The following is an 18,857-nucleotide window of genomic DNA, read 5'->3' as shown; positions in this document are numbered from 1 at the left end:
GTAGGCCATTCGGCCCCTCGAGCCTGCTCCGCCATTCAATGAGATCATGGCTGATCATCCAAACTCAGTACCCTGTCCCTGCCTTCTCCCCATAGCCCTTGATCCCTTTAGCCTTAAGAAATATATCTAACTCCTTCTTGAATATATTTAATGAATTGGCCTCAACTGCCTTCTGTGGTAGAGAATTCCACAGGTTCACCACTCTCTGGGTGAAGTAATTCCTCCTCATCTCAGTCCTAAATGGCTTACCCCTTATCCTTAGACTGTGACCCCTGGTTCTGGACTCCCCCACCATCGGGAACAGCCTTCCTGCATCTAGCCTGTCTAGTCCTGTTAGAAGTTTATAAGTTTCAATGAGATCCCCTCTCATTCTTCTAAACTCCAGTGAGTATAAGCCCAATCGACCCAATCTCTCCTCATACGTCATTCCTGCCATCTCAGGTATCAGTCTGGTGAATCTTACCGACACTCCTGCCAGTGGAAACAGTTTCTCCCTATCTACTCTATCAAAACCCCTCATAATTTTGATCACAGCTATTAAGTCTCCCTTTGAGCTTCTCTGCTCTAAGGAGAACAATCCCAGCTTCTCCAGTCTCTCCACATAACTGAAGTCCCTCATCCCTGGTGCCATTCTTGTAAATCTCTTCTGCACCTGCTCCAAGACATCCTTCCTAAAGTGTGGTGCCCAGAATTGGGCACAATACTCCGGGTGAGACCTCACCAGTGACTTATAAAGGCTTAGCAGAGCTTCTTTGCTTTTGTACGATAGCAAAATACTGCAGATGCTGGAAATCCGAAATAACAACAGAAAATGCTGGAAAAACTCAGCAGGCCAGGCAACATCCGTGGAGAGGAATTAGAGTCAACGTTTCGGGTCAAAACCCTTTACCAAGACTAAAGAGGCACAGGGAATGAAATAGATTAAGAGGCCAGGCTGGGGGAGAACAAAAGAGAAGAGACATTAAGAGGTATTCAAAACGAGACGAGATGGTGATAGGACTAGTGGAGACAAAAGACGGCTCTGGATTAGGTGTGAAATGTGCTGGCTGAATGGGAGACAGCTGCCATGTCTTTTGCTTTTGTTCTCGATGCCTCGAATGGTAACACTTGCTATTTTTACTTCCCCCCAGAGGTGGCGCTGCAACCTCTTGTCTAAAAAAAAATCAATGGGGTGAATTTCCTCGTGGTCTCCCCAACTCCGCTGCCGAAACTTCAGTGTAAGTTCGGCGGAAGCCCTTGTTTCGGGCGCAAACAGGGTTTCTGCCAAACACCTGCCCAAAGTTACAGCGGCAGGGCGGGAGAAGCCACGGGAAATTCACCCCAAACTACGACAAGAATGCCTGTAACTTGTATCTGCTCCGGAGGTGGTGCTGTAATCCCTCAGCCTGTTGCAATGTATAAAACCGAGACCATGGGAGAATCACAAGTCCGTAGGAACATTTTTGAGAATATCTATCATAATTCAAAATCTCAAACGTCAATGGCCCCTTATTTTCCGATCGCGGGCCTCCCGCGGGCGGAGGTCTGCGATCTGGAAAAATCTGCGCCCATACCTGAGGGCTCCCATGACACACACGCTTCTGCTCCTGGGACTCACCAAGTGCGCAGGGCCCACGTATTCCAGAGGCGCAGGCGGTTCACAGCGTCCCTGGGATCACGGGAGCCAATCACGGAAGGGAATCTCCCTTCATACACGTGACAGGAAGACCTGTCAAATATATGAATGGAGATCAATGAAAAAATATAGTAAAACTTTAAATACATTTTTTTAAATCACATTTTTAAAATGACTTGAAATTACAATAATTTTAAACAAAAATTTTTAAAAAATAATTAAATTTTTTACGGGGCTAAAAATAAACTTAGCTTTTTAAAAGTATTTTTAAATGATAAATCAGTGAAAACATTTTTAAAAACTTTTTTCTACTCTTACCCTGGTAAAAGCAGGCCTTACGCAGGCTTTTACCAGGCGTAAGATTTTTAAGGGATTTCAGCGGGCGGAGGTTCTGCAGAAAGCGGAACTCTCTCCCCACGGAGGCCCTTCTCCAGGGCAGGCGTCCGATCTGTCGAGAGCATTCTTGACAGATCAGAAATGCCGGTTTTCAGCGCATGCGCTTGGCATGCCTGAAACCGGCATTTCCGATGTCCCTACGATTGTGTACACAGCGCGTACCCACCCGTAGGCATCGGAATATCTGGGCCAATGTGTCAAAAGAAATAAAAAATAAGAAGAACAGTCATTTGATGTGGGCTCTTTTTCTGATATTCTATCAGACCCAATCTGGAGTCACTGCTTTCAGTTCCGGGCCCCGCACCTCAGGAAGGATAGACTGGCCTCGGAGGGGGAGCAGCGCAGATTCACCAGACGGATACCGGGGCTAAAAGGGTTAAACTATGAGGACAGGTTGCATAGACTGGGCTTGTATTCCCTCAAGTACTGAAGATTAAGGGGTGATCTAATTGAGGTGTTTAAGATGATTCAATAGGGTCGATAGAGAGAAACTATTTCCTCTGGTGGGGGGAGTCTAGAACAAGGGGGCATAACCTTAAAATCTGAGCCAGGCCGTTCAAGGGTGATGTCAGGAAGCACTTCTTCACACAAAGGGGAGTGGAAATCTGGAACTCTCACCCCCAAAAGCCTGTTGAGGCTGGGGGTCAGTTGAACATTTCAAAACTGAGATTGATAGATTTTTGTTTAGGCCAGGGTATTAGGGGTAACGGAACCAAGGCGGGTAGATGGAGTTAAGATACAGATCAGCCATGATCTAATTAAATAGTGGAACAGGCTGGAGAGGCTGAATGGCCTCCTCCTGTTCCTATGATATCGAGCTGAGGATTTGCAAAGTGCCTTCTACCAGCAAACTCCCCTCACTGAACAACAATGAACTCTTACTGACCGTAGACTATGTTTCCTTGCAGCTATTAAACTTTGTGGTGTTAAAGGGACAGGCCACTTTAGACACAGTTCCACTTTAGCTGCAGAATACTAGATTGTTCATTATGTGATAAGATGCGTCTGTCATTATACAGTATTGAACTGCTCAGCTTAACTCCATGGGAGCTCGGTTAACATAAATCTTGTTTAAAGATCGCACTGCACTATAAATCGGTCTGTAGCATAAAAAAAAGTCACGCTTCTTTGAATGGGTTCTTGGGAGATCTATTGAGAGTTTTGGTCTCTGTATCTAAGGAAGGATATACTTGCCTTAGAGGGGGTGTAACGAAGATTCACTACATTCATCCCTGGGCTGAGAGAGTTGTCCTATGAGGAGAGATTGAGTAGATTGGGCCCAAACTCTCCGGGGTTTAGAAGAATGTGATCTTATTGAGACATCTAAGATTCTGAGAGGGCTCGACAGAGTAGGTGCTGAGAGGCTGTTTCCCCTGGCTGGAGAGTCTAGAACCAGGGGGGCACAGTCTTGGGATAAGGGGTCGGCCATTTAGGACTGAGATGAGGAGAGATTTCATCACAGAGGGTGGTGAATCTTTGAAATTCTCTACCCCAGAGGGCTGTGGATGCTCAGTCGTTGGGTATATTCAAGGCTGAGACGATAGATTTTTGGACTCTAGGGGAATCAAGGGATATGGGGATCGGGTGGGAAAGTGGAGTTGAGGTCAAAAATCAGCCATGATCTTATTGAATGGCGGAGCAGGCTCAAGGGGCTGTATGGCTGACTCCTGCTCCTATTTCTTATGTTGTCATCTTCTAAGCTAATTAGAAAGCACATTGTACCTGGGTGGGATGGGCTTGTTGGACCAGTTGGATCTTTTCCTGACCTTTATTGCATGTTTAAGTTTCATATACTTTAACACGGGGTTACGGGGATAGGGCTTGGGTGGGATGGCTGTCGGTGTAGGGACCGGGTGCTAGGGTTTGGATGATCAGCCATGATCTCGTTGAATGGCGGAGCAGGCTCGAAGGGCCGAATGGCCTACTCCTGCTTCTATCTTCTATGTTTCTATGTAACACCATACTTCACAGTCACTGAGCATAAAATTCTTTTCAAATCCCAGGTCCGCCTGTCACCTCTGATCATAGAATTATAGAAACTGCAGCTCAGAGAGAGGTCATTCACTCCATTATGCCTGTGACAATGTTAGCTCTTCACTCGAAGCTATCTACTCTAATTCTATGTCCCGAAGCAATCATAGAAACAATCTTAATTGCTATGTGCAACACATACTGTAGCTTACCGTAGAAACACTAGGGGAGATTTACTACAGCAGTTGGGAATAAAAGGCTGTTAAATGCTTGTTACAAGTAGGTTGATGCACAGTCTGGATAACATTAGACCTTGGCACATTGAGAGGCATCACCAATCGTAAACACCAAGTTCAAGCACTTTATCACAATCATATCAAACCAATGTCTCGGAATACACACTGGGCTGTATTACTCTTCATTATGTAGGAAATAATTCCATACCTTTGACCATGTTTAGTTTATCACTTTTCTTTTTAATACTGGTGTCATGGCAGGTAGTAGAAGTAGATTCCAATTTATGTAACATGTACAGGAAACTTTTTTTTATCCGGCACCGACGGGACCGACGTGGTGCCGGTTCATCAAAAATTCCGGATAACCGAACGCTATAGTAAAAGATACGGAGCTGAGAGCTCCGTATAAAGCAACAAACCTTGTTGCTAGGTTCAGAACAATGGCCACAGGTTCCAAGCATCTCTGTAGCTTAGCAACAGCTGCAGCCACACCCTTGCACAGCAACAGATCGAGGAAGGCAAGTAATAAAACTTACCTGAACCTACTCCTGAATTTTGCCGGTTAACCGAGATTTCCGGTTATTTAGGTGCCGGTAAATAGAAAGTTTCCTGTAATTAGGCTAAATTTATCTTATTGCTCATACAAGATCATCCCAAAGCTGATAGATACGATAAGACACCTTTATGGGGACATAAATGTGTGATTCCTTCATCATCCTTTGCTGATTTGATTAGGTAGAAATTGTGGGTCCGCAGTGGATCAAGGTTGAGCAGTGGAGGAGGAGGCAGTGGAGAAGGCTGAAGGCTGATATGGAGGAGGCCAATCAGCCCCTCTAGCCTGTTCCACCAATCAATGAGATCCAGGCTGATCCACATCTTAACTCCCATCTACCCGCCTCAGTTCCATGACCATTAAGACCCTCGCCTAACAAAAATCTATCATTCTCAATGTTGAAATGTTTATAACAAGGAGCAAATTGAGGAGCAGGAGGCTGTGGGAATGTTTACAGCTTAGAATAGGTTGAGCAACAATTAGAAAAAAGTCATAGCTGGAGCCTTGAAGCCAAGTCTTGGGGGATAAAACAATGTGGGAAGAAAGCCTTTCCAGCGTGTCCTATAACCTGCTCAGAAGGTTTTCTTCTACTAATCCTCGCACAAAAAGCCTACCATAAGTTTTTCTTTGCCAATTTTTCCTCCTCGCTTCTGAAAACTGGGGTACAGTTTCACAAGAGCCCCCAGCCCTCCATTTCCTCACCCAAGCACCCAGTCATCGACCAACTAGGTCAAGGTTAACCCTGTTTCCCTCTCTCCGCAGGTGCTGCCTGAGTGTCCTCCAGCATTCTCTGTCTTTAACCCAGTCATGCCATGAGCTAACTAGGGAAATGGCAGATGACCTACTCCCAACGACTCTGCCAGTGCCACTCCATAAGAGGTGCCACAGTGGTGTAGGCTGACTCACCTTTTCCTTCTTTGCCTCTGCTGGCCCTTCTCCCAGACAGCCTGGTGGGGGAGGTGGAAGGAGGGGTGGGTGCGTGTGAGAAATTATGGGATGGAGGAACAGGGAGCCTGTATCCTCCTATTCCTCTGTTTCGTGCTGTTGAACCAGTACGCGGCTGTCCTGCATCGCCAGCTTGCTCGGTGATTAAATGTCCACAGAACTTCAATCCTGGAGCCGTGGCTGATTAACTAAAGAAGACGTTCACTGTTCCTCCCTCTTCCAGACAGCAGTGCGATTAAATCCGAGCACCTGATGAGTGCTGGCACTTGTTCAGTCACTTGCGAAGAGTTTATACAGATGAAGCAGACTTTGACACAGCTCAAGCAGAAGGTAATACACTATAATCCTCACTCTGCAATCTCTGTGAATCCCGCCATTCATGTTGCCAGTAAATCTTGTCACACACTCCATTGTCAATATGATAACTTTAATGTCCGGGCCAATATATATCCGCCAAACAGCATCACTAAAAATAGACTATCTGGTCATTATCACATTCCTGTTAGTGGGCTCTTGCTGCGTGCAAATTGGCTGCCGTGTTTCCCAAATTACAGCAGTTACCAGACTTCAAAAAAGTACTTCATTGTCTGTTGGTTGAGGGATAAATATTGGTCAGGACACCGGGGAGAACTCCCCCTGTTCTTCTTCGAAATAGTGGCCGTGGGATCTTTTACGTCCACCTGAGAGAGCAGACGGGGCCTCGGTTTAACGTCTCATCCGAAAGATGGCACCTCTGACAGTGCAGCTCTGGGAGTATCAACCTGGGTAATGTGCTGAAGTCTCTGGAGTGGGACTATGAACTCACAACCTTCTGACTCAGAGGCGAGAGTGCTACCCACTGAGCCACGGCTGACGTTAGAGTAGAGCGGTCCTGATTCCCGTCCTGAGCACTGTCCTAGGACCTGCCAGCTTTGGTACCTTATCCACCTGGCAATTCTTCATCCACAGCGAGTGTCATCAGACTATTCGACTGTCGGAGCCTGATAATCTGTTATCTCACAACTTCCATACATGTGCACCTATCAGCACTTGATAGACCAGAAAGTACCGAGGCCAATTGTAATGGCCTTTGCCCTGGTTGGGAGATCACAGAGCCGCACTGTCGAGAGTCTGAATCAAACAGGAAAACAGGATTGGGTCCAATTTGTGAAACTCAGGTGAGCTCGGATTCTGTGGTTGGCTTGCAGCTTATTTATAAAAATAGCTGAATATGGCTTTTGTCATGATGCATAAAGATGCTTTTGTGGTTAGATTAGTCACAAACCTATTATTAGTTACTGAATCAGCTTAGTGGGTAGTTGTGCTAAAGGCACACACCTGAATTATGAATGGCTGCTTGTTACTATGCTTTGTTTTTATTTATTAATTCTTGATGTTGTTGCAACATTAAAGTTTGCGAGAAAGTTCATGCAGAAAGTCAGGTCCTAAAAAGCAGGAAATAGTTCTGAACCCACCAACATTTAATGGACTTTTCTAATGATATTGATCGTTGGGTAAGTGCACAAGGGATTTTTATCCCAAGTGTCACGAGCTCTTCCTGTCAAGCCCAGAGGCTGTAATATGAATTAGTGCTCTGTATTGTAGGACTTATCATTTACACTGCACCAAAACAATGTCATTTACTGTTAAAGTCTTCGCGGAAACAGCTTTTTTCCCCCCCAGTTTGTTTGTAAAGTCGTTCTGTAAATGAACCTGCCTCAGCTCATCCGCTGCTGAAACCCTCATCCATGCCTTTGTTACCTCTAGACTTGGCTATTCCAACGCACTCCTGGCTGGCCTCCCACATTCTACCCTACGTAAACTTGAGGTCATCCAAAACTCTGCTGCCCGCATCTTAACTCGCTCCAAGTCCCGTTCACCCGTCATCCCTGTGCTCGCTGACCTTCCACTGGTTCCCGGTCCAACAACGCCGCAATTCTAAAATCCTCATCCTTGTTTTCCAATCCCTCCATGGCCTCGCCCCCTCCCTATCTCTGTTACCTCCTCCAGCCCTACAAGCCTTTGCGATCGCTGCGCTCCTCTAATCCTGCCCTCTTGCGCATCCCCGATTTTAATCGCTTCACCATTGACGGCCGTGCCTTCAGCTGCCTAGGCGCTAATCTCTGGAATTCCCTCCCTACGTTCTTAATTGCTCGCCCCTCCACGCATGTTTACTGGAATCCTTTGGCCCATCAGGAAAAGGATAGGAATTATGCTTGTTTCTAGAAACTAGTCAACTGGCTATAAAGAGTGGAACTTGAACATTCATGGTGGCCAGAGTGGGATTTACACCGAATGATTCGTGGGTTTTTGTTTTTAAAACAACTTGCATTTATATAGCACCTTTAACATAGTGGAACATTCCAAGGCGCTTCACAGGAGTGTTATCAAACAAAATTTGACACTGAGCCATATAGGGAGATATTAGGACAGATGAAAGAGGTAGGTTTTAGGAGCATCTTAAAGCAGGAGAGAGAGGTAGAAAGACGGAGAGGTTTAAGGAGGGAATTCCAGAGCTTAGGGCCTAGGTAGTTGAAGGCACGGCCACCGATGGTGGAGTGAAGGAAATCAAGGCTTTGCTGGACCAGAAGCCAATGTCTTCTTCTTCTTCTTAGGCAGTCCCTCGGAACCGAGGATGAATTGCTTCCACATTAAAAATGAGCTCTCAGGTAACTGATGAGTCCAATGCGGGACCAACAGTCTCTGTCACAGGTGGGGCAGATGGTGGTTGAAGGGGTGGGTGGGTGGGGTGCTTGGGTTGACGTGCGCTCCTTGCGCTGCTTGCGCTTGGCTTCCGCTTGCTCCCGGCGAAGAGACTCGAGGTTTTTGGCGCCTTCCTGGATGCTTCTCCTCTACTTTGTGCGGTCTTGGGCCAGGGATTCCCAGGTGTCGGTGGGGATGTTGCACTTTTTCAAGGAGGCTTTGAGGGTGTCCTTGAAGCGTTTCCTCTGCCCACCTAGGGCGTTCTTGCCGTGTCGAAGCTCCGAGTAGAGCGCTTGTTTTGGGAGTCTCGTATCGGGCATGCGGACGATGTGGCCCGTTCATCAGAGCTGATCGAGCGTGGCCAAAGCTTCTATGCTGAGGACGTTGGCCTGAGCAAGCACACTGACGATGGTGCGCCTATCTTGCCAATGGATTTGCAGGATCTTGCGGAGGCAGCGTTGGTGGTACCTCTCCAGTGCTTTGAGGTGCCTGCTGTACATGGTCCATGTCTCTGAGGCATACAGCAGGGCGGGTATCACTACTGCTCTGTAGACCATGAGCTTGGTGCCGGGTTTGAGGTCCTGGTCTTCAAACACTCTCTTCCTCAGGCGACCGAAGGCTGCACTGGCACACTGAAGGTGGTGTTGGACTTTGTCATTGACATCTGCCCTTGTTGACAGTAGGCTCCCGAGCCAATGTAAGTTGACGAGCACAGGGGTGATGGGTGAACGGGACTTGGGTGGGAGTTAGGATATGGGCAGCAGAGTTTTGCGCAGGGAAGATGTAGATAAGGAAGGAAGCAGGAGGCTGTGTCCTCCACCCCCTTCTCCAGGCTTCAGTTCCTCTCCCCTCCACTGGCTCCGCCATTGCACAACTACCAATGATTAAAAAAATACTTGGAATATTTTTGCCTTATGTTCTTCCAACTGTTCATTTACAACTGTTTAACTAATGTACAGGGGCTTTGCACTGATTGCCTAAATTATATATCATTTGAGGAGGTTAGTGATGAGTCAAATTTAATGCGTGTGAATTGCTGTGTAATCTGTGAACGATTAAAGTGATGAAAACACAATAATTGAGTCAATTTGTGCACGTGTGGTGAAGTCAAAATAACACTGGGAGTTGCCTCTCATGGTGACATATAAATGGTTAACTTTGCAGATAGCGAATGCCACGCAGCCAATCCAATCCTCGCCCAACCATCAGAAAGCGGTCAAGAAAGCAGTGCCACCATTAGAGTCCTTTTCTAAACTGTGGGCCACCCCCCAGTCACTGGACAGGTGAACCATAGAACCATAGAGATTCATGGCACAGAAGGAGGCCATTCAGCCCATCATGTCTGTGCCGGCCGAAAAAGAGCTATCCAGCCTCATCCTCATTCCAGCTCTTGGTCCATACCCCTGCAGGTTACGGCACTTCAAGTGCACATCCAAGTACTTTTTAAACACGATGAGGGTTTCTGCTTCTATCACCCTGAGTTCCAGACCCCCACTACCCTCTGGGTGAAAAAAGTTCTCAACTCCCCTCTGATCATTCTCCCAATGACTTTAAATCTATGCCCCCTGGTTATTGACCCTCTCTGTTAAGGGAAATAGGTCCTTCCTATCCACTCTATCTAGGCCCCTCATAATTTTATACACCTCAATTAAATCTCCCCTCAGCCTCTTCTGTTCCAAAGAAAACAGCCCCAGCCTCTCCAATCTTTCCTCATAGCTAAAATTCTCCGGTCCTGGCTATATCCTCGTAAATCTCCTCTCTAGTGCAATCACAACTTTCCTGTAATGTGGTGAGCAGAGCTGTACACAGTACTCTAGCTCTCGCCTAACTAGTGTTGTATACAGTTGAAGCATAACCTCCCAGTTCTTATATTCTATGCCCCGGCTAATAAAGGGAAGTATCCCGTATGCCTTCTTAATGCTACGCACGGAGCGAATACTTCATGCAGACTGAGTCATGCAAAGCAGGAAAGGCCCCTTTGGTTCAATCCTTGCTCGGTGTTGAGTTAGTTGATCACACCCAGAGCAGCAAGGCACAGCTACAGGTGTTTAGTGATGATTGGATTGAGCCTGATTGTGATGCCCAGCTCGCTAACTGACACGATCCAAGCTCAACTCCTGAAAAATGGTCATTTAAAAAAAATTCGTATATGGGATCTGGGCGTCACTGGCAAGGCCAGCTTTTATTGCCCATCCCTAGTTGCCCTTGAGAAGGTGGTGGTGAGCCGCCTTCTTGAACCGCTGCAGTCCGTGTGGTGAAGGTACTCCCACAGTGCTGTTAGGGAAGGAGTTCCAGGATTTTGACCCAGCGACGATGAAGGATCGGCGATATATTTCTAAGTCAGGATGGTGTGTGTGACTTGGAGGGGAACTTGGAGGTGGTGGTGTTCCCATGCTCCTGCTGCCCTTGTCCTTCTAGGTGGAAGAGGTCGTGGGTTTGGGAGGTGCTGCCGAAGAAGCCTTGGCGAGTTGCTGCAATGCATCTTGTGGATGGTACACAGTACAGCCACGGTACGCCGGTGGTGGAGGGAGTGAATGTTTAAGGTGGTGGATGGGGTGCCAATCAAGCGGGCTGCTTTGTCTTGGATGGAGTCGAGCATCTTGAGTGTTGTTGGAGCTGCACTCATCCAGGCAAGTGGAGAGTATTCCATCACACTCCTGACTTGTGCCTTGTAGATGGTGGAAAGGCTTTGGGGAGTCAGGACGTGAGACACTCGCCGCAGAATACCTAGCCTCTGACCTGCTCTTGTTGCCACAGTATTTATGTGGCTGGTCCAGTTAAGTTTCTGGTCAATGCTGATCCCCAGGATGTTGATGGTGGGGGATTTGACGATGGTAATGCCGTTGAATGTCAAGGGGAGGTGGTTAGCCTCTCACTTGTTGGAGATAGTCATTGTCTGGCACTTCTGTGGCGCGAATGTTGCCTGACACTTATCAGCCCAAGCCTGAACGTCGTTCAGGTCTTGTTGCATGCGGGCATGGACTGCTTCATTATCTGAAGAGTTGTGAATGGCGCTGAAAACTGTGCAGTCACCAGCGAACATTGGCGCAAGGTACCAGAGAGCTTGGCAACATTCAGCAAAACAATCAATAATGTTCAGGTCCAAACATAATGTGCTCGGGCAGCACTGCTCTGTGTGTAGCTTTATGCAGTCACTAATCTATTTCAAATGGGTTAATGGACACCTAAAAAAACAGGGCAGAACAGGAATATAACACGAGGCACACATTGGCTGCCAGGACGTAGCGTCTGGATCATCATCGTGGGATTCGTCAGGTGACGAGTCAGGTGATTCCTTTGTGATCTCTCACTCTCCTCTGCGTGTAAACAGCAAACCCTTGCAGCTCCTGAAACTACTGTAAGTTAACTTGTTATTTTATATACGTATATATAAAACGTGACTACTCCTTATCGCTATGGCTCTGCCTGATATTTAAAGAGGTATCGACACAAGGCGAGCCCATTAAATGTTCATACACCAACTCTGTCAATCAGAAAATGTACCCATATATCACAACACATATCAGTACTTCAGGAGAGGAGAATAAAGGAAGTCAATCATTGCAAAGGATTATGATGAACACCCTAACATCCTTCCAGCCTTTTAGAAACATAGAAACATAGACGATAGGAGCAGGAGTAGGCCATTCGGCCCCTCGAGCCTGCTCCACCATTCAATGAGATCATGGCTGATCATCCAAATTCAGTACCCTGTCCCTGCTTTCTCCCCATACCCCTTGATCCCTTTAGCCTTAAGAAATATATCTAACTCCTTCTTGAATATATTTAATGAATTGGCCTCAACTGCCTTCTGTGGTAGAGAATTCCACAGGTTCACCACTCTCTGGGTGAAGAAATTCCTCCTCATCTCAGTCCTAAATGGCTTACCCCTTATCCTTAGACTGTGACCCCTGGTTCTGGACTCCCTCTGCCTCTTTCTGTCTTCTTTCTGTTATAATCACAATATTGAGGTTAAGTTTTGACTTTGTGCGATAGTGTAAACTGGGTGATAGCGAGTCAGCAGCCCATTTACCATCTCTTCCCATTTTTGACTTCAATGGAAATACAAATGGGGAAGAGATGTACGACGGGCTTCCCACTCTCTATCGCTGTCTCACAAAGACAAGATCTGCCCCAGTGGGTGCTGATCACAAGCAGGGCCTGGGTTGCAGGAGTTACTGAGTCTGGTACTGCAAGGAAGGGACGTTAACTACACACGGCTGAAATGAGACATTTGTGGAATATCCCAGGCTAGTGACTCCATTGCAGCGGAGTACAGGGTTAAGCTTAACAAGCCAGTTGTCACTATTTAAAAACACAGGGGGAAGAGGGGAGGTAATCAACAGAAATGACAGAACAAACGGAAAAGATTGCAATTCCTTGTGATTTTTAAATTGGATAACTTTTTCCCCTCATTCCCACAATCTACCGGTTTTAAAACCTAACCACTGCTTTTTGATTTACTCGGTCTCCTCTCCCATTCTGTTCAACCTTGTGATGTCCTGGGCCTCAACGCCTGAATGAGATTTCTCCGTTAAAAACAACTTGTAATCACAAAAATAAGCACAGATCAGGAAGACATTCCGACTGTTTTAGCTTACCTCTGTCAGCCGGGGCTCAGAGGGTAGCACTCTCACCTCTGAGTCAGAAGCTTGTGGGTTCAAGTCCCACTCCAGAGATTTGATCACAAAAATCCAGGCTGACACGCCCAGTGCAGTACTGAGGGAGTGCCGTACTGTCGGAGGTGCTGTCTTTCGGATGAGACGTTAAACCGAGGCCCCGTCTGCTCTCTCAGGTGGACGTAAAAGATCCTGCGGCACTATTTCGAAGAAGAGCAGGGGAGTTCTCCCCGGTGTCCTGGCTAATATTTATCCCACAACCAACATAACAAAAACAGATGATCTGGTCATTATCACATTGCTGTTTGTGGGAGCTTGCTGTGCGCAAATTGTCTGCCGCATTTCCTACATTACAACAGTGACTACACTTCAAAAGTACTTCATTGGCTGTAAAGCGCTTTGGAACATCCGGTGGTCGTGAAAGGCGCTATATAAATGCAAGTCTTTCTTTCTTTTTACCTGTCTCAAGAAGGCCTGCAGGCCCTCCCTTCTCACTCACATCGGTGCCGACGATCACAATTTCATTGCGGATTTATTGAATTACTGTTTTAAGGTGTGTAATTCTCAAGACAGAAACAAATTCTCCTGACACTCTTCGTCCCCTGGGTGGGTTCACGCGATCTGTAGGCCTTGGGTCATCTCGCCCCCACCGAGGGCACTCTGATGCCCCAAGAGCAGTCGCTGTTCCACACAGCTTTTTAATACTGAGTTTTTCGTTTCGATCTTAGATGCCAGACTTGGCTCAGTGGGTAGCACTCTTGCCTCTGAGTCAGGCAGTTGTGGGTTCAAGTCCTGCTCCAGGGACTTGAGCACAAAAATCTAGGTTGACACTCCCAGTGCAGTACTGAGGGAGTGCTGCAGTGTCAGAGGTGCTGTCTTTTGGATGAGATGTTAAACTGAGGCCCCCATTGCCCTCTCAGGTGGATGCAAAAGATCCCACGGCAGTATTAGATAAGAGCAAGGGAGTTCTCTCCTGGCTAATATTTATCCCTCACCCATAAGAACATAAGAAATAGGAGCAGGAGTAGGCCATATGGCCCCTCGAACCATTCAATAAGATCATGGCTGATCTTTGATCTCAACTCCACTTTCTCGCCCGATTCCCATATCCCTTGATTTCCCCTAGAGTCCAAAAATCATTCAGAGCTTCTTTCAGATATATGTCCTCACTCATTGTACTATGGACTGTCTACACTACCAGGTACAGGAAACTCTTGTTTAAACGGCACCTAAATATCCGGAATTCTCTATTAACCGGCAAAATTCTCACTCCGAAAACAACACCTCAATAACCGGCAATGTTGCCGAATCCGAGTCTCCCGCGGTGGCCGAGTTAGTCAGTGGGGGTAGTTCTCCAAACTGCCACTACTTGGCTTCTTGGCGCTGTCGGAAGTCGGAACACCTCAATACCCCTGTAACAGGAGTCTGACTCTCCCGCGCTGCCGGTAGTCTCTTCTGATCCGCCATTTTACAGGGGTACTGTGTGTCTCCCACGCTGCTGGTAGTCATTGCATTGCATTACCCTCAACTGGCAGTACTGTACTTAATCAAGCATCTTCCACCATCCATTTAACACAACATTCTGTAGGTGAGTACCCAATTACTGTATACTGCACATTGCTTGATTTTTTTTATTTTTGTTTGTTAAAAATAGCCTCAGTAGATAACCCTCTCCGTCATCCGGAATTTTTGATCAACCGGCAACACGCCAGTCCCATCGGTGCCAGATACCAAAGAGTTTCCTGTATTTGATAGGACAGTTCTGACGAAGGGTCATCGACCTGAAACGTTAACTCTGTTTCTCTCTCCATAGATGCTGCCTGACCTTCTGAGTATTTCCAGCATTTTCTGTTTTTATTTTAGGTATTTGATAGGATAAGGTAGTATAATGGTTATGGTACTGGACTCGTAACCCAGAGTTCAATTCACAACATGGCAAGTTGGGAAAGAGAATTCAATAAATAAATGGTGGGCTGGCACTAGAAAAAAGCTGGAGTGTCATAAAAAACCCAACTGGTTGATAAATGTCCTTTAGGGAATCCCTACCACCTCTACAGCAACACAAAAAGAAAATACTGCAGATGCTGGAAGTCTGAAATAAAAACAGAAAATGCTGGATTCACTCAGCAGGTCAGGCAGCATCTGTGAAGAGAGAAACAGAGTTAACGTCGATGAACGTTCGTCAGAACCCTACCACCTCTATCTGGTCTGGCCGACGGAGTTAACTCTTAATGTCTCCTACAGTGGCCTAACACTCATTTATCCGCCTTAACTGCAGTCTAGCCAGCACTGCCCGCAAACAAATAATAATGAAAATAAGATGTGAAACTGTGAAAAGCTTCCAGAGGCCTCACTGGTTTTGACAGTCCTCACTCAAAATGTGAAACTTGGCTTTTCTTTTTCAGACATTGACCGACCCGATGTGCATTTCCAGCATTCTGACACAAAACAGGCGGTATCGCATCAATCGCCCGTTATAGCCCCCCGCCCGATACTCAGCGCCATTGACTTCAATAGAATATCGGGCGTGTCGTGTAACGGGCGGCAAAAGCAATTCCGCCTGTTTTTGCATTATTGCCCGTGTCCTATTTCACCCCCTCTCTGTTATTATTGCACACGGCTTAGATCAGACAAGCTGAAGAAGCTGTGACCTAGCAGTCTGGGATTGTCAAGATACTGATTTCTGAAGTTAACATAAGAACGTTAAAATTAGGAGCAGGAGTCGGTCATACGGCCCCTCGAGCCTGCTCCACCATTCAATAAGATCAGGGCTGGTCTTCGACCTCAACTCCACTTTCCCGCCCGATCTCCATATCCCTCGATTCCCCTAGAGTCCAAAAATCTATCGATCTCAGCCTTGAATATACTCAACGATACAGCCCTCTGGGGTAGAGAATTCCAAAGATCCACAACCCTTTGAGTGAAGAAATTCCTCCTCATCTCAGTCTGAAATGGCCGACCCCTTATCCTGAGACTATGCCCCCTAGTTCTAGACTCTCCAGCCAGGGGAAACAACCTCTCAGCATCTACCCTGTCAATCCCCCTCAGAATCTTATAAGTTTCACCTCTCAGTGAACCTTCGCAGTTTGAATTAAGCATATTTGGTTTGAATTCGGGGGTTTATTAATAACAGGGTGTTTTTTGCAAAGCGACCTAATAACTAAATCTTGCCTTTCCTTTTCCCAGCTACTGCTCACAAGCCTGGATAACGCCAGTGAAAAGACACAGCTGGCGAGGAAATGCACAGAAACATTGCTGTGCCCTCGTCATCTACCTGGCCTTCCTGGTGCCCCTGGACCATCTGGTAAGATCACCTCCCATCTAGCTTAAGTGACCAATGAGACTCTGAGAAAGTCCAGTAAGGGTCAACCCAGTTCCTCCAACAAAGGCATACATTCTATAAGTGCCCCATCGCTCCCCTGTTTAAAGGACAGCATCAATAATACAATTAGCCTGAACAAACTGAAATATGATGTGGAGATGCCGGTGTTGGACTGGGGTAGACAAATGTAGGAAGTCACACAACACCAGGTTATAGTCCAACAGCTTTATTTGAAATCACAAGCTTTCGGAGCGCTGCTCCTTCGTCAGGTGAACTGAAATATATCAGACCACACCTGGAGTACTGTGTACAGTTTTGGTCTCCTTACCTAAGGAAGGATGTACTTGCCGTAGAGGGAGTGCAACGAAGGTTCATCAGACTGGTTCCTGGGATGAGAGGGATGTCCTATGAGGAGAGATTGAGTAGATTGGGCCTCCACTCTCTGGCGTTTAGAAGAATGAGAGGTGATCTCATTGAAACGTATAAGATTCTGAGAGGGCTTGACAGGGTAGATGCAGGGAGGATGTTTCCCCCTGGCTGGAGAGTCTAGAACCAGGGGTCACAGTCTCAGAAAAAGGGGTCGGCCATTTAGGATTGAGATGAGGAGACATTTCTTCACTCAGAGGGTGGTGAATCTTTGGAATTCTCTACCCCAGAGGGCTGTGGAGGCTCAGTCGTTGAGTATATTCAAGGCTGAGATCGATAGATTTTTGGATACTAAGGGAATCAAGGGATACGGGGCAATGTTCCTCATAATTTTGCTTGGCACCGCGTGGCCCCTTTAAGGGACTGTGGGGGGGCGATTCAAAATACCGCGCATGTGCGGCTTTTTGCTTTTGCCCGCAGCTTAAAGGGAACGCTGATACGGGGCTAGGCTGGGAAAGTGGAGTTGAGGTCGAAGATCAGCCATGATCTTACTGACTGGCGGAGCAGGCTCGAGGGGCCGTGTGGCAGACTCCTGCTCCTGTTTCTTATATCAAACCACAATATTATTTTGCCCATTTATCAGCCAAACCTTATCTAGCAATGCCCGTCAGCCGTTGAAGGCTTCAAGTGCACTGATGGAAGTGACCAGTGCGCGGTCAACGTGGGAATCCAAGAATTGGGAACTAGCAAGGAATTTGAGTTCATTGCAACCAAGTGGGGGGTGGAGGGGGGGGGGTGGGAAGATTTCTTCACTTAGCTATTGAGATCGTAAGTGTATTCTTCAATTCTTTTGTGAGACTGTCGTGGCAGTATTGTAGCTACATTTTTTGTGTTGTAATAAGGCTGGTTTTCAATAGGCAACGCATACAGGGCAAGATTACTTTGGAATGTATCACAAGGGTGTAACTCAAACCTCAACGTTCACCTGATACCATAAACCACAAGGACGGAGTTTGAGTGGTTTATGGAAAAGTTACCTGCACAGCTGGATTGCGTGAGAACCATTAAATTGTTATTTTTTTGTTGTGTGTGCATTATATGTGAGATTTGAGAGGGTGATTAAGGATTGGTGTCGCTGACAGCACAGTGGTTGATTAGATTGCATAGTGAGCAACGTGAACCATACAGATAGGGGAGTCTCAGGTTCAATACCTGACAGTGCTGGGCGGGGCAGAGCTCGTTGCTTTTTTTTTTGAAACCCTCTAGACTTGGCTGTTCCAACGTGCTCCTGGCCCGCCTCCCACCTTCCACCCGACATAAACTTCAGCTCGTTCAAAACTCGGCTGCCCGTGTCCTAACTCGCACCGAGTCCCGTTCTCCCATCACCCCCCTATCATCGCTGATCTACATTGGCCCCCGGGCCGGCAACATCTCAGTTTTAAAATTCTCATCTGCGTTTTCAAATCCCTCCATGGCCTCGCCCCACTCTCTCAGCCTCCTCCAGCCCTACAAGCCTTCAAGATCGCTGCGCTCCTCCAAATCTGGCCTCTTCTGCATCCCCGATTTTAATCGCTCCACCATTGGTGGCCTTGCCTTCAGCTGCCTGGGCCCTAAGCTCTGGAATTCCCTCCCTAAACCTCTCCGCCTCTCCAGCACTCTCTTTCTTTAAGACGCTCCTTAAAGCCTTCAAAGCTGAAAAGGTTAAGGGGAGATTTAATAGAGATGTTTATAATTATATAGGGTTTTAGAGTAGATAAGGACAAACTGATTTCACTGGCAGGTGGGTCGATAACCAGAGGACACAGATCTAAGATAATTGGCAAAGGAACTTGGGGGGACGATGAGGAGACATTTTTTTACGCAGCGAGTTATGATGATCTAGAATGCACTGCCTGAAAGTAACTTTCAAAAGGAAATAGGATAAAGACTTGTAGGGCTATGGGGAAAGAGCGAGCGGAGTGGGACTAATTGGAGAGCTCTTTCAAAGATGGGCTGAACGGCCTGCTTCTGTGCTGTACGATTCTATGTAGATTACCAACAGCTCTAATTCAAGATTGTTACATCCTTAAAACACACCCCAGTTTAGGTTATTCTACATAAATACACAGCTGGGGTTTGTGCGGGTCAGTTTTTTTTGAAGTTTTGGTAATCT

The 18,857-nt window shown here is 46.8% G+C and overlaps 1 protein-coding gene across 2 annotated transcripts in view; it reads left to right on the top strand.

Moving 5' to 3' along the window:
* Positions 1-18,857, top strand: part of LOC147097359 (collagen and calcium-binding EGF domain-containing protein 1-like) — a 182,056-nt gene that overhangs the window by 144,018 nt on the left and 19,181 nt on the right. For both annotated transcript variants that reach the window (XM_085972272.1, XM_085972273.1), the window contains exons 6-7: positions 5,940-6,046; positions 16,204-16,321. In XM_085972272.1, the coding sequence (XP_085828398.1) occupies positions 5,940-6,046; positions 16,204-16,321 (225 nt within the window). The remainder of the gene's footprint in view (positions 1-5,939; positions 6,047-16,203; positions 16,322-18,857) is intronic.

The sequence above is a fragment of the Somniosus microcephalus genome, chromosome 32 (genome assembly GCF_052327205.1).
Source record: "Somniosus microcephalus isolate GS21.2 chromosome 32, FLI_Smic_1.0, whole genome shotgun sequence".
Taxonomy (NCBI): Eukaryota; Metazoa; Chordata; class Chondrichthyes; order Squaliformes; family Somniosidae; genus Somniosus; species Somniosus microcephalus.
Note: the sequence above shows the minus strand (reverse complement) of the source record. Positions and strands in the feature narration are given on the sequence as shown.